At 53.4% G+C, this 22,832-nt stretch overlaps 1 protein-coding gene across 2 annotated transcripts in view; it reads left to right on the plus strand.

Annotated features, from left to right (window-relative positions):
• Positions 1 to 22,586, plus strand: part of ATP6V0D1 (ATPase H+ transporting V0 subunit d1) — an 82,971-nt gene extending 60,385 nt beyond the window's left edge. Inside the window, exons 3-8 of one of the 2 annotated variants that reach the window (XM_073307281.2) lie at positions 8,033 to 8,211; positions 10,482 to 10,561; positions 16,953 to 17,030; positions 18,237 to 18,413; positions 19,726 to 19,803; positions 20,401 to 22,586. In XM_073307281.2, coding sequence (XP_073163382.1) covers positions 8,033 to 8,211; positions 10,482 to 10,561; positions 16,953 to 17,030; positions 18,237 to 18,413; positions 19,726 to 19,803; positions 20,401 to 20,562 — 754 coding nt within the window. In that variant the 3' untranslated portion in view covers positions 20,563 to 22,586. The other variant, XM_073307282.2, reaches the window with a different exon arrangement.
• Positions 22,587 to 22,832: the final 246 nt, after the last annotated feature.

Below are 22,832 nucleotides of genomic sequence, written 5' to 3' on the forward strand. Positions count from 1 at the left end.
TCAGTAGAGGTGGTCTTGGTACAAATTGATAAATTTAACAGTAATAAGTCACCAGGACTGCCAGATGGTATTCACCCAAGAGTTCTGAAGGAACTCGGATATGACATCGCAGAACCACTAACTGTGGTATGTAACCTGTTACTTAAATCAGCCTCTCTACCAGTTGACTGTCAGATAGTAAACACGATACCAATTTTTTAGAAAGCCTCCAGAGGTGATCCTGGCAATTACAGGCCAGTAAGCCTAACTTCAGTACCAGGCAAATTAGTTGAAACAATAGTAAAGAACAGAATTCTCAATCATGTAGATGAACACAATATATTGGAGAAGAGTCAACATGGCTTTTGTAGATGGAAATCATGCCTCGCTAATCTATTAGAGTTCTTTGAGGGGGTCAACAAACATGTGGACAAGGGTGATCCAGTGGATATAGTATACTCGGACTTTCAGAAAGCCTTTGACAAGGTCTCTCACCAAAAGCTCTTAAGCAAAGTAAGCAGTCGTGATAAGAGGGAAGGTCCTCTCATGGATCAGAAACTGGTTAAAAGATAAGAAGAAAGGAGTAGGAATAAATGGTCAGTTCTCAGAATGGAGAGAGGTAAAAAGCGGGGTCCCCGATGGACCTGTACTGGGAGCAGTACTGTTCAACATCTTCATAAATGATCTGGAAAAAGGGGTAAACATTGAAGTGGCAACGTTTGCAGATGGTAGAAAACTACTCAAGATAGGCAAGTCCAAAGCAGACTGCGAAGAGTTACAGAGGGATCTGACAAAACTAGGTGACTGGGCAAGGAAATGGCAGATGAAATTCAGTGTTGGTAAATGCAAAGTTACACATATTGGAAAACAATCCCAACTACACATACAAAATGATGGGATCTAAATTAGCTGTTACAACTCAAGAAAGATCCTGGAGTTATTGTGGATAGTTCTCTAAAAACATCTACTCAGTGTGCAGCGGCAGCCAAAAAGAAGCTATCCATGTTGGGAACCATTAGGAAAGGGATAGATAATGAGACAGAAAATGTCATAATGTCTCTGTATAAATCCATGGTACATCCACACCTTGAATTCTAGGTGTAGTTCTGGTCATCCCATGTCAAAAAAGGTATACTAGAACTGGAAAAAGTACAGAGAAGGATGACAAAAATGATTAAGGGTATGGAACAGCTTCCATATGATGCGAGATTAAAAAAAGACAGGGACTTGTCAGCTTGGAAAAGAGATGACCAAGGGGGGATATGATAGACGTCGAAAAATCATGAATGTTGTGAAGAAAGTGAATAAGGAAGTGGTGTTTACCCCTTGTAATAAAAGAACCAGGGGTCAGCCAATGAAATTAACAGGCAGCAGGTTTAAAACATACATAAGGAAGAAGTACTTCACATGGTGCACAGACAACCTGGGGAACTCATTGCTAGGGAATGTTGTCAAGGCCAAACGTATAATGGGGTTCAAAAAAGAATTAGATAAGTTCAGGCTATTAGCCAGGATGGTCAAGGATGCAAACCCATGCTCTGGGTGTACCTTTGACTGCCAGATCCTGGGACTAGATGACAGGATGGATCACTAGATAAATTGCCCTGTTCTGTTCATTCTCCTTGAAGCATGTGGCATTGGCCACTGTCAGAAGACAGGATACTGGGCTAGCGGGACCATTGGTCTGACCCAGTGTGGCTGTTCTTATACATTGATTCTTGCCCTCAGGCATACATCTGCTCCTTGCAGATTTCTTAGTTTGCAAAATCTGCTATAGACCTAGAAGGGGGTTAAGTTAGGTCCTAGTCCTACCTAGTCATCCCCATCAAATTCGTCACCCCTGGTAAGTCTGCAACAGGTCCTCTGGACTTTATTCTTGCTCTCCTTCCCAACTTTGCCGCTTTTCTAAAGTTATGGGGCAAAGAAGGCTGGAGAACGAATAGCTGGCTTCAAAGTCTGGCTGGGAGCGTCAGAGACCATGTGACACTCCTAAATTCCTTAGGGTTTCATGTTCAGTTTCCTCCCAGTGCATGCCAAACCATTTAGAAAAGGGTAAAAAAAACCTCATCTAGTTCAAAAGTTTCCCAGGATGGGCGTTAGGGTTGGTCGACTGTATCAGTAACTGAAGGGTGAAAACCCATCTCAATGCATTACTGAAATGTACACACTATGTGATTGTGCAGCTCTCCAATGGCCACGGCAACAAAGGATAAAAGGCCCAGCAGTGGGAAATCTGAAGGGCGGAGGCAGAGGTCTGTGGTTTTTATGGCTGTAGGAGCAAGGTTCTGCTCATCTTAGTTTTTGGGCAAAAGCCGCTGTATATGCATGATGACCAAGCTGAGGGAACTCTGACATGCAGTGACATGCATGCTTCAGTTCATGCCAGGACTCCAGGTTTACTGTATGTAACCATTAGCATGTCTAGGGTGCTGCACCTTTTCAACCGCATGTCACTGCAGCAGCATTGAAACCCGTAAGTACAAATGTCAGTTAGAACCTATGGCTTCCACCGAGCACCTGTGTTAAGGGATTCATGTTAACACCAGCCACAGTGATAAAGGTCCTGCTGTCCTGCAAGAGAAACAGTGCCATGGCGCCATGAGCCTGAATTGTTTGAATTATTCAGTGTGTAACATCTCATCATTGACCTTTCGCTTGTGGGCTGAATTTAATTGGTATCTTTTGTATAATTCAAGGTGACTCAGGGACTTGTCCTACATTACTGTACAAAAACATTAGCAGGCTCTGGGTGGTTTGCTATCAGATATGCTGTCCTCTTGCATCATAGCTTCCTCTCTCCACACACACACAACTCTGGGGGCTGGAGAGGGTGGGAGGGGAGGGTTTGCTGGGCTGAACAAGAGACTCTCTTTCAAGAACAAGGGTCTCCCTCATGTCAAGTGCAGGATCTGGAAAGAGCTCTTCCAGTTGTTGTGAATCTCCATGGTTTCTGCTGTTTTGGCCCTTTTCTTGTTCTGCTAACGTTGGTGTCTGAGAATTTCCATCTTAGACATCTGACCTGTTCTCAAGGACCGCCAAGAAAATATTTCTGAGTTCAGAGACTAATTACAGGTCTGTGGATGCAGATGATCTACAGCTGGCATCTTATGTGCTGCAAGATACAGGGGTGTATTCCTCTGGATGTGCCAGTGACTCTATATCCAGAACTTTGTGCCTCTGGCCAAGCTCCTAGCTCTGTTGACAACTGCTTTCACAGCTGCAGGCAGATTCCTGTTCTGTGCCACTGGAAACCTCATTATGCCCTCGGCGAGGGTTTGATCCTGACTTCAGAAAGGGAAGCGATTTAAGTGAAGAGTTTCTGTCAGGTCCTGATTCCTGTTCTTCAGTCCCCCGCCACAACCTTATCCCCTGTACAGATTTACCATTGCCAAATACGCTACAGGGTGACATCAGAGTTTAGCTGTTGTCTAATGTAATCTCTCCCGTTTCTTGCTGCTTGCCTGTTCTTATTTAGGTCTCCCTAAACCTCTTTTGCTAGCCCTCAATACAGCTTCCTTGTTGTTTACACTAGTCTTTACGCTCCCTAATTAACTCCTGGTGCCTGTTACCATTTCTCTGGGGGCGATTTTCTATCTTAACAGATGTCACCACCTCCCCCTCTTCTGCGGTGGCTTTCCTGGTTCACGTCACAGTTCTTGGGGAATCCCTCAACCCAGTGGCCCACTTCCCAGCACAAGTGGGAAGATTGGGTGTCTTCCCTCCAAGCCCCTGTATTATCCTTGCTGGTTGAGAACCTTGATGTTCCTGAACTGTTGTTCCTCTTAAGAGGTGCAGCATAACCTGACTTGTTAAAGGGAGTGCTGTAAGGAGCAGTCCCATATGACTAACATGCTGCTCCCATTGTTCTTCACATAATAAAACAGGGGAAGTGATTATCCTCCGGTGGCACCTTTCTAGGCGTGGAGGTGTGAGCACTGATTAGCTCTGTGAAGCCGCTGCGGAATTCTGTAACCTTGGACAATCTGGTTATACCTGTGCCTGGCTCTCACCAGATTAGTGGCGTTGCCTGCTGGAAAGCCTCTTGTTCCAAAGAGGTGATTTGAGCACGACCTAAGAATGACACGTATGCAGGTGCTGAAGCACTCAAGGCCCCGAGGAAGTTGTGGGGAGGGAGGTGAGGTGCATAAACAGGCACACCATGTTCGATGGGCATTTGGGGGATCACTGCTACTCTGTAATAAATCAAACCAACCAAACCCCGTAGGGCTGGTGGAAGAGACCGTAGCAGAGGCGAAGGAGGTACTGCTGGTTCGCTGCCCGTGCTGTAACTGGCATACAAGAAGGCCGCTGCACCGGAAAGCAGGTGCATCCAGGCATGGCTGGGGGGGGCTTTTCTGACTGCATCCCAAACTCGGTCAGTGTGTTCTGGCTTAATTCTCTTGTTTAGTCAGAACTTCGATGGTCACCTGGAACAGGAAACATGAAGATCTCAGCCTCCAGTTTGTTTTATCTGGAACGAGCGAGAGAGAGCTGGCATAAACACAGCCCGGGCTTGCTAGAGAGTGGAACTGCAGCTCATATTTAGCCAATGCTATTGCTAAGGCGTGTACTCGAGCTGCTGCTGGACGGTTGGCCTTTTCCGGACCGTTACGTTAGGTCCTCTACAGCACGTGTCTTCTCATATCTGGGTTTATGTGCTCCTCCGGGAGAGCTGCAGACAAACAAAAGGCCAGTTCCTTTTCCTGTTGCACCGGTTTCGCCCTAGGGGATTGATATCCGCACTAGTATTCTAGCCGTGAATGGGAACTGTCGGATATTGAACATTGCCTTGTTTGCGTGAGCCGGCTTCTTATCTCCTGGGCTTGCCCTGTGTCCTGTTGTATTGGGCGTAGATTATAAGCACTTCAGCCTGGAACCTTTCTCCTCTCTCTCCCGGTGACGTGTCATGCACACCTATGGCTCTGTGCACATAGCCTGGGACCTGTGCATGCACATTGTGTACATACGAAGCTGGTCCCAGGTGAAGTCTGCCTGGGGACCAGTAGTAATAGGCAGACTTGTGAGTCTGAGGCGCTCGATTTGGTGTACAACGTCGTGCGATGAATTTCTGTCGTCGGAGAGTGGTGCAGGAAACTGGAGCAGGTGACAGGACCCTTGAAATCGAGAGTGGGAAGTAGTGTAGGTGTGTGCTTTCACACTTATGCTCCTCCCCCAGCAGAGCATGTGTGTGAGTGTGAAAGATGGCCCATCAGCCCAGCTCTGCATTGCCCGGTGCTTGTCGGTGTCGAACACAACCTCAGTTTGTTTCTAGCAAAGCTGGATCAGAGAGCGTGGTTCTGGAGCCGTTTCTGTGTTCACAAGTAGCTGTAGAAGTGTTACCTTACCGTTCCCATGTCTGTGGATGGCTTGGGTCTAACTCCTTGCAGGCTGCCCTTGTCATGATGACAGCAGGACTTGAGGTGAGCTAGGGCAGGTCAGGAGCCGTTCAGCACGTAATTGGTAGGTGCTTGTGCTGGCAACATCAGAGCGCTCTATCTTCCTTTCCCCTGCCTGTTCCTAGTTGCAGGTTAAGCTCAGGAGGCTTCTGGCTGAATGGATCTCATGCCTTGCGAGGTTCAGCGTGCTTTGCCTTGCTGTGCGTAGGTGATGCCCTAATGCAGCCTTTGCAGAGTAGGGGCGTTACAGATGGGCACGTGACAACCTGTCAGGGCTTTTCCTGAAAATCATGGCGTGCAGTCTTGGCTTAAGTTGCATTTGTTTGTAAACAGTATAGCCTGGAAACTGCTGCCGTCGAGCCCCTGCATGGTGCTGGTCCTAGCAGTGCATGCTTCAGCCAGGGCTTGGTCTGTGTGTTTCACTGAGATGTGGCTTATGGCCTCTCATCCAGTGCTAATCGCGCTCCTGGGTTACAGCTCTGTCTGCTGCTCTTCTGTTACAAACAAGTTGGGGGTAGGGGGCTTCCCTTCAGGTGGCCTTGACCATGTTCTAATCTCCACAGTGGGGAGGGGGCTCTGGTCTAGGGTGCTGTGGAGGCAGGGGAGGGGTTGCCTTTGAGCTGGGAGACTGTTAATAAAGTCATGCAGTTGTGCCAACATGCAGTCTTGGTAAAGTGAACCAAATCTTAACGTCCTTTGTCAAAGTCCTTTGTCATAAGGGGAAGGCAGAGGCAGAGGCAGAAGCACGCGGGGAAGTGGAGGGCAATTGGAGGGGTAGTTACCCACCCCACCTGGTATGGTGCTTGATCTTGCTTTCTGCTTATTCCCTGAGACACGGCAGCCCCCAGCTTCAGCAGGCCTTGAAAAACTCACCCAGCCTCTCCTAGCCAGGCTGAACTAAGTGCTCGAGCAGAGCCAGGCCATGTCCTTCCTGCTTGGTTTCTCAAACCCCATCTCTGCCCTCCCCTCAAGTCCCTTCCCCTCAATAATTTACTCTCCGGCCATCCAGAGAACGCCCTGGACCCCTGCTCCCTGCCAGGCTGGGCCTCCATTGCCATTCTCCACTTACCTCTGGACGCGCTCAGCTTGCCTCCTACACCCGCTCTCAGGAGTCCAGTACAGCCCCACTCCCCTTCGCCTTTTGCCCTCTCTGCTTCCCCAAAACAGCTCTCGCCAAGGGCTCTGATGGCCTCTTTCCGGTCAAAAACTTGTACTCCTCCTCCTAGACCTACCAGCTTCCTTGGAGACTCTCCACCATGCCCATCCCAGTCTTGTGATCCCTCGGCCTTTGGCTCCATCCTGTCCCTGTTCTCCTCCGACCTCACAGATTGCTCCTTCAGGACCTCGTCATCCTCTGTGCTCGCTGAGGTCCATCAGGGCACCATGCTTGGCACCCTCCTCGTCTCCCTTACTCTCCCTGGGTGTCTCTGAGCAAGGTTTGCTGATAGACTCCTGCCGTCTCTCAATCGGCCTCTACTTTGCACATGTCTCCCTCAAACTGAAATTTCAGCCTGTCTTCCTGACCTCCTTGTGTATTTCCAGCTCTCAGCTGAAATGCAACATGGCCACAGCTGAGCTGCAGCTCTTCCCCAAAGCCCTTCCCCCTCCCTGCCTCTGTCATGCTGGGCAGCACCAAGCCACATTCTGGCCTTTTCCCGCCCTCTAGCCCAGCATCCAAGCAGTGTCTAAATCTCACGTCTCCTTCTGTATAGGCAGTCAGTCAAAGCATCTCTCGAAGCCCTGACCTTGCTTCCTGATTGCTGCAGCTTCCGCCCCTCCAGCCTGTCTTGTCTTTCAAGCTAAAATCTGTGTGTACAGTGCCTAGCGCAAGGCAGCCCCTGTTGGGGTATGGCCTCTGGCCTCTGCTGCAGTGTAAATGATTCGTGGGTTAAGGACCGAAAAGCCCTTTTGGATCATGCAGTCTGAGCTCCTGCAATAATGCAGCCACAGACCCGCACCCAGTGATTTCTCCATCAAACCCACAAATTCCGGTGGAGCTAGAGCAGGTCTTCTGGAAACCTCCAGTCTGGAGCTAAAGGCTGCAAGGTGATGGTGATTAATAACCTGCAGTTTTCCTCTTACTGGGTTTTTAATAAGGCTGCCCAGCGTATGTGCTCACAAGGTACAGGGGCCAGACTTGGCACAGGGCTGCAGGAACGCTGCAGTCTCCCCACTGCGCCTGTACAGTGCTTTCCCAGATGCAGCAGCTGAGCTCAGCCAGAGGGATGAAGACCTGTCATCCTCATCCCCATCAGTTCCCCTGGCTCCTACTGGCCTTGCTGAGGCAATGCTTTGTACAGCCACAAACGGAGGAGTCTTCACTGGGGCATGTGATATGAGGGGGTCCCAGTGGCTTGGGAGAGGGAGGGGAGTGGCAGGAAGAGATGTGTGGTTGGCAGGGGTCTAGCTGGAGTGGTTTAAAGTTGGGCGTAAGCTTGGTTCCTCTCCCCCAGGCAGGTAGACCTGTGAGTGTTGGAAAGGAGGCTCCTCTGCTCCCTGGAGGAGCTGGGTGCACCTGGCAACTTGCTAGAGAGCCTTCAGGTGGACTGAAGAGCCAGCAGTGACTGTGATGTATCTTCAGTGGGCCAACACATGCACCCACCCTACCGCCCTCATGTCCGTATCAGTAACACGTTCCCCTCTCCTGTTCCTCCTAGTTACAGCTACATGATCGATAACGTCATCCTGCTGATCACTGGAACGCTGCACCAGCGCTCCATCGCGGAGCTGGTGCCCAAGTGCCATCCTCTAGGAAGCTTTGAGCAAATGGAAGCTGTGAACATTGCTCAGACCCCTGCGGAGCTCTACAACGCAATCTTGGTGGACACGCCCCTGGGTGAGCAGCGTTTATTCAAAGTGCCTTTCAGCTGGGCTTGGAACCGGTCTGCCCATTCATGCACGAGGATGGGCACAAACCCGTGTTTCTGAATCTGGGACTACAAACTGTTCTAACCACCCAGACAGGCCTGGCGGGTTTTTCTGCCTTGTATGTGTTACTTGAACTATCTTGTGCAGCTACAACTCAATGATCATATAGCGACCTCCTTAGTTCCCCATCAGCTGCTGTACAAATGGTCTTATGCAGAAACCTGAAGGTAGAAGGTTGAGGCGTGTTAAGAAATGTAACCTTCTTTTAACACTAGTTGTCTTGACTGACACAGGTAATGCACGGCAGTTTAGTAAATAATCTGAAATCCCTCTGAGGGAGTGAGGTAATTTTACTTAATTTAGCAAGTTTGTAGCATAGATTTACTATTCCCACTGGAACACTGAGCAGTTTGGTTGGTATGCTGGGCAGTTTTCTATGGGCATCTTTCCCAATAGCTACCACTTCCATTGCTCTCTGCCTTTACTTGTACCGACAGAGGCAGTAAATACAAGCAGTCGCTCCATAAATCATGAGTGCTGTAAACCAGGAGTTCAGGTTGGCAAACTGACTTACCTTCTAACCACCTGTAGAAGGTGGACTCTAGCAGAAGCGTTACTGTTATGCATCACGGCTTGGCTGGAAGAATGGCCAGCAGTGAGACATAACTGTAGAGGGGAAAAGTAACTCGAAGTGGGAGATGCCACTAACTTTGTTAAATGTTGGTAATTGCTGTGGTCTGCAGAGCCAGACTTGTGTATGTCCCACTGTGAAACAAGTACTTGAAACTCGTCCCAATGGTACCTTATCCCAGCAAGAGAGACAAGACCTAAGGCCAGCAGTGGAGCAGTCTGGGAGGAGATGAGCGAACGCTTCCACTGTGCACTGTGGCTGTCTGGGCACACAGGCCTCCTGGGCTAGTGTTGGCAAACAGAGTTAATGGAACATAATCAACGGGGTGATCCATGAGCAGTTCTTCTAGCTGCTCCAGAAAGGATCCAGTTCCCCAACAGACTGAGTCCTGATGGTACAGTTGGTAGCCGCCTAGATTTTCTTAGCTGGGAAAGAAAGTGCTTCCCACAAACACGGCCTGGGACAATGAGGCAGAGAAATAGTCGATGGGAAAATGACTCATTAGACAAGGAGCCAAGAAATTGAACAAAAACTGAACCATTAGCGACAGCTCTTGCTCCCATATATTGAGTGTTCAGATAGGGAAGGGTCACCTGCAGCAAAGCCAAAGCATTTACATGCATTCCCTGAGCATGGAACACAGCATGGGAAACCAGAAAGGGAGCCCTAGCATAAAAGGGGCAGCAAGATGGAAGCAGAATGAAAACCAGGACCCTTAATGCAAATAGCGACCTCAAGTGTAACGGAAGGTACTGCAAAGCGTCGTATTTGGGATGTCCAATTCCCAAGGCTGAAATGCATTGTTTAAAAAAGTCTGACCAGCTGTGCAGTGTGTCCATCTCTCGGCTCTGTGTCCAGGGTTTATACTGAATGAAAATGACCATCTCTTGCTGAGAAATAAGGCGGTGTAGAACATTCTTGTAGGCCAGAGTCTTTAATCCAACTCTTTACCTTCCTAAAAACTTAACATCAACTGCCCCCATGAATGTCCCGTCACCATTACAGGCATATGGATTTCCCTCTTGCCCCACTTGATTGCATATGCCTTCTTTTTGTCTACTTCAGCATTTGTTCACCACCATGTCTGATGCTGGCCCAGTCCAGGGGAATACTGTAGTGCTGCCTAACAAACAAGCCGCTAACGGGTCCTGCAGTCTGACTTGCGCCCGAGTCTGGGACCTAATAGCCTTGCAGCTCAAGGCACTCTAGGAAATTAGATTTCTAAATGGCACTATTGTCACCACCATAAAACTGCTGGTTAAGACCCTGCCCCGTCCTGCAGAGCTCTGTGGGACGCCTGGTGGTTCACTGGCTATGCGGCACCAGAACTCCCGGGGACTAGAAAAGTCACGGCCAGTCTTTTTCAGGAGAGTTTGGCTCCCATCTAGGCACCAGAATACAGGCCTGATTACTCCCAGCTCAGCCCCCAGGACGAGCGCTTCTGAACATCCAGCCGTAAGGGTCATGCTGGGTGCTGAGCCTTTGGAAACCTGGTCTCCTACGTGCCAAGGTCTTACACTCCACTCCCTCTCCGAGGAGCACAGTGTACAACTCAAGCAGCAGGAGCACCCTGCAATGTGGCTCATGGCTTTCTGTGTCTCTTTCAGCTGCCTTCTTCCAGGATTGCATATCCGAGCAGGACCTTGATGAAATGAACATCGAAATCATCCGAAACACGCTGTATAAGGTAAATGTGGCCCTCTCGGGGAGGGAAGGAGCTAATGAAATAGCTTCCTGGAGTAACACACATCAGTGACTCGTGCTGTGAGGGGGTGGGGCATTGCTGTCTGCCTGGTGGTTTCCCACCACACAGGGGGAGCGCTCATGGAGCCCTATCCTGGCTGGCTATTTCCAAAGACAGCTTTTCCAGGCTGGGTAAGGAGGCAGTTGTTAATGTGTTCACTGTATATTATAAAGCCGGCTAGAAGAATCTCCCCCAGGGAGCAATAATGCAGTTAAAAAGTGACCGAGAACAGGGTCTGTGTCCAGGGTGGAATGAAGCAGTGTTCCGGGCTGGGGGGTCTGGAGGCTGGTTCACACAATGCTATTATATCCAGCTTGCTAGTTCCAATCTCTGCTGCCGTGTCAGCCGGCTGGCAGCGAGGGTGTCCTTTAAAGTATCCTTTGACCTTGCCCCTCTCTGAATAACCTTGCATGAGTTGTGCAGGCTCTGGCAGAGGGCTGCTCCTTGGCTGACAGAGGTGGCCACAGAATCCATGTGAAGTGGAGGCTTGACCTTGCCAACGTGGAGAGACTGCTCCCTCGGGCCTGATTCCGAGATCATGGACCAGTAACGTGCTTTCTTAAAAAGTGAAGGTTTACTTGGGAAAGGCTTCAGAGCCCCAGCCAAGCTGTTGGAACAATGGATACCCCAGCAACGCAGCAGCTTAGAGGAATAAGGAGATGGCATGTAACTTTGAACCCAGAATCCCCCTCCTTGGAGGGCAAAGAGGTCTTTACTCTGAATAAGCTTCCCTTGTGGAGGGCTGGAATAGGCATGGGGGCTGCAGGTGTGGATTGAAGGGCACCGGCAGAGCTGTGTGTGGGGAGCCCAGAGAGGGAATGGCTGTGGGGGCTGTGGGCCTGCATTGAGGGGCACCGGCAGAGCTGTGTGGGGGAGCCCAGAGAGGGAATGGCTGTGGGGGCTGTGGGTCTGCACTGAGGGGCACCGGCAGAGCTGTGTGGGGGAGCCCAGAGAGGGAATGGCTGTGGGGGCTGTGGGCCTGCACTGAGGGGCACCGGCAGAGCTGTGTGGGGGAGCCCAGAGGGAATGGCTGTGGGGGCTGTGGGTCTGCACTGAGGGGCACCGGCAGAGCTGTGTGGGGGAGCCCAGAGAGGGAAAGCTGTGTGCGTGGTGGATCAGGATTGAGGGGCACCAGCAGAGCTGTGTGTGGGGAGCCCAGAGAGGGAATGGCTGTGGGGGCTGTGGGCCTGCATTGAGGGGCACCGGCAGAGCTGTGTGTGGGGAGCCCAGAGAGGGAATGGCTGTGGGGGCTGTGGGCCTGCATTGAGGGGCACCGGCAGAGCTGTGTGTGGGGAGCCCAGAGAGGGAATGGCTGTGGGGGCTGTGGGTCCGCATTGAGGGGCACCGGCAGAGCTGTGTGGGGGAGCCCAGAGAGGGAATGGCTGTGGGGGCTGTGGGTCCGCATTGAGGGGCACCGGCAGAGCTGTGTGTGGGGAGCCCAGAGAGGGAATGGCTGTGGGGGCTGTGGGTCCGCATTGAGGGGCACCGGCAGAGCTGTGTGGGGGAGCCCAGAGAGGGAATGGCTGTGGGGGCTGTGGGTCCGCATTGAGGGGCACCGGCAGAGCTGTGTGGGGGAGCCCAGAGAGGGAATGGCTGTGGGGGCTGTGGGTCCGCATTGAGGGGCACCGGCAGAGCTGTGTGGGGGAGCCCAGAGAGGGAATGGCTGTGGGGGCTGTGGGCCTGCATTGAGGGGCACCGGCAGAGCTGTGTGGGGGGGAGCCCAGAGAGGGAATGGCTGTGGGGGCTGTGGGTCCGCATTGAGGGGCACCGGCAGAGCTGTGTGTGGGGAGCCCAGAGAGGGAATGGCTGTGGGGGCTGTGGGTCCGCATTGAGGGGCACCGGCAGAGCTGTGTGGGGGAGCCCAGAGAGGGAATGGCTGTGGGGGCTGTGGGTCTGCATTGAGGGGCACCGGCAGAGCTGTGTGGGGGAGCCCAGAGAGGGAATGGCTGTGGGGGCTGTGGGTCTGCATTGAGGGGCACCGGCAGAGCTGTGTGGGGGAGCCCAGAGAGGGAATGGCTGTGGGGGCTGTGGGTCCGCATTGAGGGGCACCGGCAGAGCTGTGGGGGGGGGAGCCCAGAGAGGGAATGGCTGTGGGGGCTGTGGGTCCGCATTGAGGGGCACCGGCAGAGCTGTGTGGGGGAGCCCAGAGAGGGAATGGCTGTGGGGGCTGTGGGTCCGCATTGAGGGGCACCGGCAGAGCTGTGTGGGGGAGCCCAGAGAGGGAATGGCTGTGGGGGCTGTGGGTCTGCACTGAGGGGCACCGGCAGAGCTGTGTGGGGGAGCCCAGAGAGGGAATGGCTGTGGGGGCTGTGGGTCTGCATTGAGGGGCACCGGCAGAGCTGTGTGGGGGAGCCCAGAGAGGGAATGGCTGTGGGGGCTGTGGGTCTGCATTGAGGGGCACCGGCAGAGCTGTGTGGGGGAGCCCAGAGAGGGAATGGCTGTGGGCCTGCACTGAGGGGCACCGGCAGAGCTGTGTGGGGGAGCCCAGAGAGGGAAAGCTGTGTGCGTGGTGGATCAGGATTGAGGGGCACCAGCAGAGCTGTGTGTGGGGAGCCCAGAGAGGGAATGGCTGTGGGGGCTGTGGGTCTGCACTGAGGGGCACCGGCAGAGCTGTGTGGGGGAGCCCAGAGAGGGAATGGCTGTGGGGGCTGTGGGTCCGCATTGAGGGGCACCGGCAGAGCTGTGGGGGGGGGAGCCCAGAGAGGGAATGGCTGTGGGGGCTGTGGGTCTGCATTGAGGGGCACCGGCAGAGCTGTGTGGGGGAGCCCAGAGAGGGAATGGCTGTGGGTCTGCACTGAGGGGCACCGGCAGAGCTGTGTGGGGGAGCCCAGAGAGGGAAAGCTGTGTGCGTGGTGGATCAGGATTGAGGGGCACCAGCAGAGCTGTGTGTGGGGAGCTAACTGCAGCTCCTACTCGTATGGTCTGGTTCTAGCCAGCACGATCAGGAACGTCTCATTAATATGAAAACCAAGTCCTGTGTTTGTAACAGTGATTGCTGCCATGAGGCTGTCACTCCATCTTGAGTGTCTGGGTAAAGGGCAGGATACAGATTATATCTGTCTTCCTTGTTTTCACTACAGCTGGGGTGTGACCTCTGCTTCTGATGGATGGTAGTGAAGGCCAGTTTCAGCATGGAGGCTAGTTAGGGGAAAACCTGCTAAACTGAGCAAATGTGGACACGTGTGTATGTGCCTGATGTAAGCAAACAGCTTAGGGCAGTGTATTTGTGTAAAAACACACACATCTCTGCATGTACCCTGGTCCTTCTCCGTGCTCTTTTCTGAACCCCTCTGGTTCTGCAGAAAAGACTTAGGGGTTACAGTGGACGAGAAGCTGGATATGAGTCAGTAGTGTGCCCTTGTTGCCAAGAAGGCTAATGGCATATTGGGCTGCATTAATAGGAGCATTGCCAGCAGATCGAGGGAAGTGATTATTCCCCTCTATTCGGCGCTGGTGAGGCCACCTCTGGAGTATTGCATCCAGTTTTGGGCCTCCCACTATAGAAAGGATGTGGACAAATTGGAAGAGTCCAGCAGAAGGCAATGAAAATGATTAGGGGGCTGGGGCACATGACTTACGAGGAGAGGCTGAGGGAACTGGAGTTATTTAGTCTGCAGAAGAGAAGAATGGGGGGGTGGGGGGATTTGATAGCATCCTTCAATTACCTAAAGGGGGGTTCCAAAGAGGATGGATCTAGACTGTTCTCAGTGGTAGCAGATGACAGAACAAGGAGCAATGGTCTCAAGTTGCAGTGGGGGGAGGTCCAGGTTGGATATCAGGAAACACTATTTCACTAGGAGGGTGGTAAAGCCCTGGAATGGGTTACCTAGGGTGGTGATGAAACCTCTATTCTTAGAGGTTTTTAAGGCCCGGCTTGACAAAGCCCTGCTTGGGATGATTTAGTTGGGATTGGTCCTGCTTTGAGCAGGAGGTGGGACTAGATGACCTCCTGAGGTCCCTTCCAACCCTGATAGTCTATTCTAAGATGTTTTTGAAAATTTTACCCTCCTGTTAATTCTATTCTGTTCTATCACGGGGCGAGAGGCAAAGTATGGTCACGGATCAAAAACTGCCGAGGAGACAGAAAGCAATGAGTAAGATTGAATGGCTTCACCACCCTCCTAGTGAAATAGTGTTTCCTAATATCCAACCTAGACCTCCCCCACTGCAACTTGAGACCATGACTCCTTGTTCTGTCGTCTGCTACCACTGAGAACAGCCGAGCTCCATCCTTTTTGGAATCCCCCTAGTTCCCTCAGCCCATGAACTGCTTAAACATGGGCACCCTTGCCACCCTTCGGTTCTCTGAAACAGTGGCTGTTTTAATAGATGTTTATCGTGCCACCAGGTTTCCCTAATGCCAGGGATGTCAAGGACCTCAGTCAACTGTCAAACGTTCTACGTCTTCTTATTTTGCTTTTAAACTCCTTGCATTTGTATAGAAATTTTTCTAGCTTTTGTTTTTGACTAATTGTACCCAGCTCCTGTAGGGTGATTTTTTTTGTATTTTATTTTATTTTAAGATGAGGCGTTTGGTTTGTATTTAATTCCTTTATAGGACATTCTGAGGATTTTACAGACATTGCCCGTGTTCTTCCCTCTTGTGGCTGCCCTAATATTGGAGGGAACACTCCTCAGCACGGGGACCGTCTCTTGCTGTATGTGCACGCAGGATGGAGCCCCTTGAGACCCTTGGGAGGGGGCTGGCTGCTTGCTCTGGCCCCTGAGCGGGCAAGGGCTGGGGGTTGCCCAGTAGCTCTACTGCACTGGCTAGCAGAAAGCTCTAAAATGCCGCAAGTTTGTCCGGCTCGTGTAACTCAGTAACTGGAAGGATTTTCCTCAACTTTTCTCCCCAGGTGTGCTTCCAGGCTGAGGCCAAACATGGAGCAGGGAGCGAGCGCGCTCAGGGAGCTGGTCAGAGAGCTCTGCGTGAGATCTGGGGCTGCCATGGGAGTCCTGGCCCGAGTGTGGTGAAAGGCAGAGCTGAAGGCAATGAGTGTTGGGCAGATGCCGTCACCCTGGGGCCCAAGCGAGAGCACCCCATTCTGGGGCATGTCGCATTCTTGACTTCTCGGTTGAAAGCCCTTGTGGAAATGAGGGACACATTTGCCCAGAGCAGCAGCTGTGCAGGGCAGCACTCCCCACGGCCTCCCACTGGTGTACCTTTCTCGCGCCCTCCCTGCTGAGGTTTCCTGGCACGTTCCAGTTGTGAATGTGCAGCGAGGTGACTCCCTGTGAGACAGCATCTTCCTAGGAAAAGTTTTACTTTAAGAGCACTTCTCTGGTCTCTCACTGGAGTCTGAAGCGACAGCCTGGTATCCCAACATGTGTCTAACCCCAGAGGCACATTAATCTCTCCAGCTGGCATTCCACAAGGACACACCATCTTCCCCCCACCCCCCTCCACGGCTCCCTTGGGGAGAGGGGTGCGGGGAGCTTGTTTTGATACAAAGGGTGGGGTGAGGGTGTCTTGCATTTTCTCTTAGCAGCCCAAACATAGATGGCACTGCACAGAACCAATGAGCCTACAGTCTGCGCATAGATCAGGCCAGAGTGATTCTCAGCTACAACAATGAGGTTGCGGTTCCTTTGGTTTTCCTGTGGCCATGAGGCCCTCAGTGGGGACTTCTTAGTAGTGACCCTGTGTAGTGCAGCGGAGCTGGATAAGACAGTCCAGGAGTTTACATCACTGGTCCTGCAGGTGGTTGGTGTTGCAGTCCTAAGGCAGGTGTAGCTTTACATCTCTTGTATCTTATCAGACAGCCTGGCCCGTGGGAGGCACAGGACCTTCAGCAGGAAGTGCCTTCTGACCTGGAAGTGCTATGCTATGAACTATGACGTGTGTTAGCACAAATTCGGGCAGCCTATTACTGGCTAGCTGGGGAGACCAGCGAGAGTCACCCCACACGAGGAACTCCACCATACCCTGTGTCATTGCCTGTTTGTTTGGTTCATAGACTGGAAGACAGGAAGGAAGCAATTAGAGGAGCCATAGATGTATTCACAGCTGTCAGGGCTCCCCTTGGATTTGAACTCAGAACCTCTGGCAATGCAAGTGGGGCCCATGCTGCCAGGCTGCCGAGCCACTTCTGAAATCAAGCGGCAGCCTTTCTTCTCTTTAGCCTCCCTCCACGTCCATGGAAGCGTGGTCATTGGAGTGGGTGGAACTTAATGGGGATGTACCAGATGAGTAGTAGTGAGACGTGTGCCAGGATGCAGAGGTCCTACTGGGCTCATGTCTTGAGGCCATTTGACACGTTCAGAAGTGCTTGGGGATCATGTGGGCTGTAGATAAGTGTCACTCATCCTTTCGTCTGCTTGGCTTTCTGCTCAGGCATACCTGGAATCCTTCTACAAGTTCTGCAAGATCCTGGGAGGCACAACTGCAGACGCCATGTGTCCAATCCTGGAGGTAGGCTGCAGACGGGACACCCTTGCACGTTCTGCACAGTATAATGTAACCATAATCGCACTGTGCGCTGCTCAGCCAGAGCAGATCAGAGCTGCCCATTGACTGCAGATAAGTTGGTTTCTAAAACTCCTTTGCACCTCCGTGCATGTGGCTAGCTTGCTTGGTTGGGGAGCCAGGAGAAGCTGTTGCCCGCACTGGGAAGCAGGTGATGTCATCACAGCAGGCCCCACAAACACCTTCCCACTTCGCCCTCAGCCAGAAATGTGAAAGACTTGGGAGATGGCGCGTTTTGGCTCGGAGAGGAGCCCACATATGATGCCGGGGACAGAGTAAGTTATGAAGCAGCTGGAAGGGCAAGGGCTGGTATGTGGCTTTCCCCATTCCTGGCAGCCAAGCCCATGAGTATTCCTTCCACGGGTCTCTGCTCAAGTGGCCCAGCGCATACCTGTCCTTGGGTGCACTCCGCCCCTCAGCCAAAGGGACTGGTGGACACCTCCTGTGGCTGAGCTTTCACGCACCTTGTCTCCATTGCGAACTAGCACTGGAGTGCAACGCTGGGCATCTTGCAAGGCTGTCTCCACCAGTTCAGCCTTGTACCCTATGATTATTGCACACTAGTGCCGAGGAGCCAGAAGATGCATGAATCTGACCAGTGATTCTGCAGACAGGCTGCACAAATCTGTGCCTGGCTTTAGAAAATCAACCCTGGGGCAGTGATTGCATGCGGCACACGAGCGCCCGAGGGCAGTAGGTGGGACAAGCAGTTCATTTGCTAGCACAGAGACCAAACCGATTAGTCGAGATGTGTTCCCCAGGTTTTCAGACCATCCGTCAGTTACTGAGTGCTCATCAGCCCGGCTTCGAAGCCATGTTGCCCAGTAGGAACGGTGACTCTCCTCTGCACCTGGCATTCTGCCCCACAAACGGCAGCTGCATGGGGGCTTTGGCCACGTGTGCCGGGCTTGTGCCATAGGCTGTGGTAGCCTGGCCCTGCTGAGGGTGGCAGAGGTGTGGCTGGTTTGTGCCCTCTCCAGCGCGCTCGCGTGCCCTAACGAAGCCAGATTTCTCTTTATCACTGTCCTGGCCTTGCTCCATTCGTCAGCCTGCAGCTTGAGCGCTGGATTTGCCAACTGGCAGCTGAAGGTTTGCGCTTTACCCAAGGGGGACGGGCACAGCACTGCCTAATGCGACTTGTCTTTCTCTCAGTTTGAAGCTGACAGGAGAGCCTTCATCATCACCATTAACTCGTTTGGCACGGAGCTCTCCAAAGAAGACCGAGCTAAGCTGTTCCCTCACTGCGGAAAGCTCTATCCTGAGGGGCTGGCCCAGCTAGCCAGAGCAGATGACTACGAGCAAGTCAAAACAGTAGCGGACTACTACCCTGTAAGTACCCTCGGGGGGTCACAGGAGCTGACTGTGGACCAGGTTGGACTGCTCTCTGCAGATTGATCAGCGAGTTTGTGGCACAACAGCCACGGAGGAGGATGGGGGCGGGATACCCCTGGTGCGTTTCAGGGTTCGTCTGGCAGGGGCTCTTGTCACAGCAACGCTTCCTTTGGCTGAGAGAGGCCTGGACCGGGCTCCCTCCGGCGTCACTCGGTGCCGTGCTGGTTGCAGGGTGGGATACAAGGTGCTGTTTATTTTTTTGCCCCTGCTGAAGAGCCTGAGTCATCTGCTGCATGGGGGCATTCAGACCTAGTTCTGAGCCCCCATGTCTCCATCCGTGCCAAGAGGCGCTGCAAGGCTGTTCTCCCAGACCTGGCTGGTGTCACGGAGCAGTGGAGGTGGTGGCTGAAGGGACCCCCTGCCGTACAATTGGACCCTAGCGTTAGAATGCTGTAGGGCGAGGACCTGGAAACCTGCCAGGGACCTGCTCAGATGGCATGAAACTTGTTGAGAGCCGGGGATGGAGAGACCCGTCTCCCCTAGAGTGATACACCATGGCAGGGATCTGTGCCCAGGGCTTGTCTCAACACACACTGCCCTGGTTTACCTGTTGCCTGAGTTAGCTTGTACCTGTAAACTCTCCAGGAGCCGGGTTTAAACCAGTGAGTGCCCACACAGAGTAGCCCTGGTTTATTCATAGACTCCAATGCCAGAAGGGACCACTGGGTTCATCTAATCTGACCTCCTGCATAACACAGGCCAGAGACCTGTCCTGAATTAATTCCTGTTGGAACCAGAGCAATGAAATCAGTTTCATATTTACACTTGTCTACACCAGGTTCCAAATCTGCTGTCCTTGACACCTGTAGTTTCAGCACAAGCCTGTGTGGACACACTCACTCCAGATTAGGTGCCCTATATCTAAATAATATAAGTGGGTGGTAAATCATCAGTGCTTGCTGCAGAGAATCCTGTCCTTCCTCCAGGAGCCAGCCCAATGCCCTGCTGCTGGCAGCCTGGCAGAGGGACGAGAGTCTGCTTCACTTCTGATCGTGGTTTCTTGCCGTCTGTGGTGAAGGCTGCTGTGAGAAATTGCCTGGGATGAAAGGGTTTCTGTCTGGAGCTGGCACTTCGCTCCTTTCTGCAGGGTGGGAAAGAGGCTGACAACCCCCCACCGGCCAGGAGGGCTGGCTGATGGATAAGCACTCTGCAGGAAGCCTGCTGCTCCAGCAGGACCGGGAGGGATGATGCTGATGCTGTGCTGGGTTCTTGCTTTGATGCATTCCTTGGCCCCTTCCTCTTGCCATAGGAATACAAACTGCTGTTTGAAGGAGCCGGCAGCAACCCTGGAGACAAAACCCTGGAGGACCGTTTCTTCGAGCATGAGGTGAGGGAAGGACCCTCTGTGGTGAGCCTTAGGAGCTGCTGCTCAGTGGAAGTCTCCAGTGCGTCTGCAAAGGGATGTCCAGCAGCAGAGTTAGTCACATGGGTGGGCGGGGGGACTGGCTCAGATGTTCTGTGTCATGCCACCTGCCCCAGCTTTCTAGGCCTGGCTTGGCAGCTGTGGGGAGCCCTGCTTTTCTTCCCACTCCCTTACTCCCTGCCAGATGATTCACTGTAGAGTCTAGGGATCACCAATGAAGCTTGCAAAGGGCTCTTGGGGCTTTCCTGGAAAGACAGTGGCAACCCAAACCTGGTGGGTATGTCCCTGTTCTCCTCCCCACACACCACCCCCTGCCCTGGCAGCAATGGCTCCTGGTGCCCAAGGATAGGCTTTTCCTATGGACTCCGCGTAGCCACTGAGCCTGCACTGCTGGTTGCAACAGGAGCTCCACTCTGGCTGGGGCCATTCACCCTCCCAGCAAATACCCAGGAGCCCCATTCTCCAGAGCTCTGGGTGGCTTTGCTGGGGGGCTGGGAATGGAGGTTTCTGAGGGGGGAGGCAGTGCTGCAGGGCACTGACCCATGCCCTTTGCTTTCGAAGGTGAAGCTGAACAAGCTGGCTTTCCTCAACCAGTTCCACTTCGGGGTTTTCTACGCCTTTGTCAAGCTAAAGGAGCAGGAGTGTCGCAACATCGTGTGGATTGCCGAGTGCATTGCGCAGCGGCACCGCACCAAGATTGACAACTACATCCCCATCTTCTAACCGCCCTCGGCCCTCCTGCTGCCGGGTGGCGCCCAGTGGAACTGCCCATCCCCCCGCCCCCCCCAGTACATTCTGAATGGGCGCTGTCCTAGCTCCGGGGATGGCTCCTCTCTGGCACTGATGGAAACTGGACAGTCTGTTGTTCCGGAGCGGCCATTGTTTGCGTGAGTTGTGTGTGCTGTGTGGGTCCAGTGGGCCCTGGGAGGCGATGTAGCAGGAGGGCTCCAGTCCCTGTATTATCATTGTACCTGTGTCACTGTACTGATCCGCTGTGTGTGCGTACGCTGAGCGAGCCAGCGCTGATCTCTGAGGGAACTGGCATCTCTCAGCAATTAACTCCTTGCTCTAGAGTGACTCATTAGATGTGTGTTGCCGGAGTTTAAATGTCCCCTTTACCAAGGCTAAGACTCGAGCAGTCTAGCTCCGGTAAAGTGTTGTCCCCCAGAGGCTTCCTGTGAGCGTGTTTCTCTTGCCTCCCTTCGTGCGGCAGATGCTGCTGTGTAATTCCTGCATCATCTTGTGTCTGAATCCTCCGAGGGCAGAAAACCGAGCAGCCCTTGTCCGGAGAGCAGAGGCAGAGGTTCCTGCTGGCTATTGCAGGGCTCTGAGCAGCACGCAGTGACCCCGTCCTTCCCCCACCCCCCCGTTGCCAGGCTGCACTTTCTTCCTGTGGACCTGCTGGTGCTGAGGCAGGCCAGTCACTGAAGGGGGGACCCAGCGAGCAAATGCCTTTGCCCCTGAAAGATTCTTGCTAACCTGCCCTCAACCTGGGAACAGGTCTCGAGCGAGGCTGGCCCTGCAGTGGCTGTGGGGACAGTACGTGCCTACTGCTGAGTGCAGGTGCTAGCCAGCCTGTCCAACCCCCATGGCTACCTCAGGGTCCCCTCTGCATTGCTCACCTGGCCCCACTAGCTGCTACTCTCCTTCTGGGAGCCCCTGGCCTCTGCCCATTCCTGTGGGCTCTGAGCTGGCTGTCCTGCCAGGCTGGCTGCCTGTATCCCAGGAGGAGCCCACTGCTTCCTTTACAAACTGCAGTGACAGGCCATCTGCGAGCATGTCCAGGTGTGCAGTGAGCAGGCCCCACACCCTTCTGCTCCATGGGTAGGAGCACGTGTCCCCATAACTGCAAGCTCATTCCCAGATTCTGGGGGCAGGTGAGTGGCTGCTGGCTCGGTTTCCCCAGGCGGTAAGATGGTCATTCAAAGGGATCCAGAAGGCCACTGAAGTGACCTGTTGCTCTTTCTGGGCCAGGGGTTTATGGGAAGCTGCCAAACCCCATCCTACCCCTGCTGGGTGTCTGGCACGAACACTGGGTAACTGCCTCGGCCTGTAATCGCCCTGCGCAGGCAGGCTGGCTTGAAGAGCACACCTGCCTTCAGCGACATGGTCTTTGCAGCCCGTTAATGGAAATTGAGACGGGGCATGGGAGACCTGAGGAGCATGGACTTTGAGCTTCTCCTACCTTCCCTGCTGCTGGCTTGGGGTCGCTGCTGCTCTGCACATGGAGGGAGAGAGGGTGACGTCTGGTGCCCTTAGCTGCCTCCCACCCACCCACCCACTTGCTCTCTGCTCAGAGCTCCCTTGGCCTGTGCTGAACTCCACCTTCCTGGCCCCAGAGCACCCTTCTTTTCAGTCTCTGCAGCCCAGGCCCTGCTCTGCTGGGACCTGGAGTCAGGTTCCACTGCGTCTCTTTCCTTGGCTTACAGATGAAGGTTGCAGATGAGATCCCCTCGCAGATGAAGGTTGCTGGAATTGCACTGTCCCCAAAGCAGGGCGCTCAGCAGGCGGGGGGCGGTCGTGGTTCCTGTCCAGGGCCTGGCCCAGCTGCTTAGCTGTCAAGCTCCAAGCTGGCATTAGAAGGCTGTCTATTCTCTGCTGCTGTGAAGCAAGCTTTGTGCTGCTCCTACAAGCATGTGTAGGAGACTGGTAAGAACAGCCTGGCCGCCCTGCTCCGTCACTCTCTGCAGAGTGGTTTGCTGTCCTGGCTCCCCTCCCCCTGTGACAATAAATATCTGCCTAAAGCACCCCGCTGCCTTGACTGGTTTCTCGCCTGCAGCTCCAGGAGCCCTGCCCGTCTGCAGCGGTGAGACGGGCGGCCCTGTGCTGGGATGGCCGGGGCAAGGCCAGCACTCAGGGCCTGCAGCATGTCACTGAGCCCCTGCTTTCCCCCTGGGGGCTTGAACTGGGCTTTGAGCCACGTGTCAGCTCACTGTGGGGCCATCACAGCCCCGGCAATCCTTGGGCATGGTCAGTGCTGCTAGGGTGGTGCA

This window comes from Lepidochelys kempii, chromosome 12 (genome assembly GCF_965140285.1).
Source record: "Lepidochelys kempii isolate rLepKem1 chromosome 12, rLepKem1.hap1, whole genome shotgun sequence".
Classification (NCBI taxonomy): Eukaryota; Metazoa; Chordata; order Testudines; family Cheloniidae; genus Lepidochelys; species Lepidochelys kempii.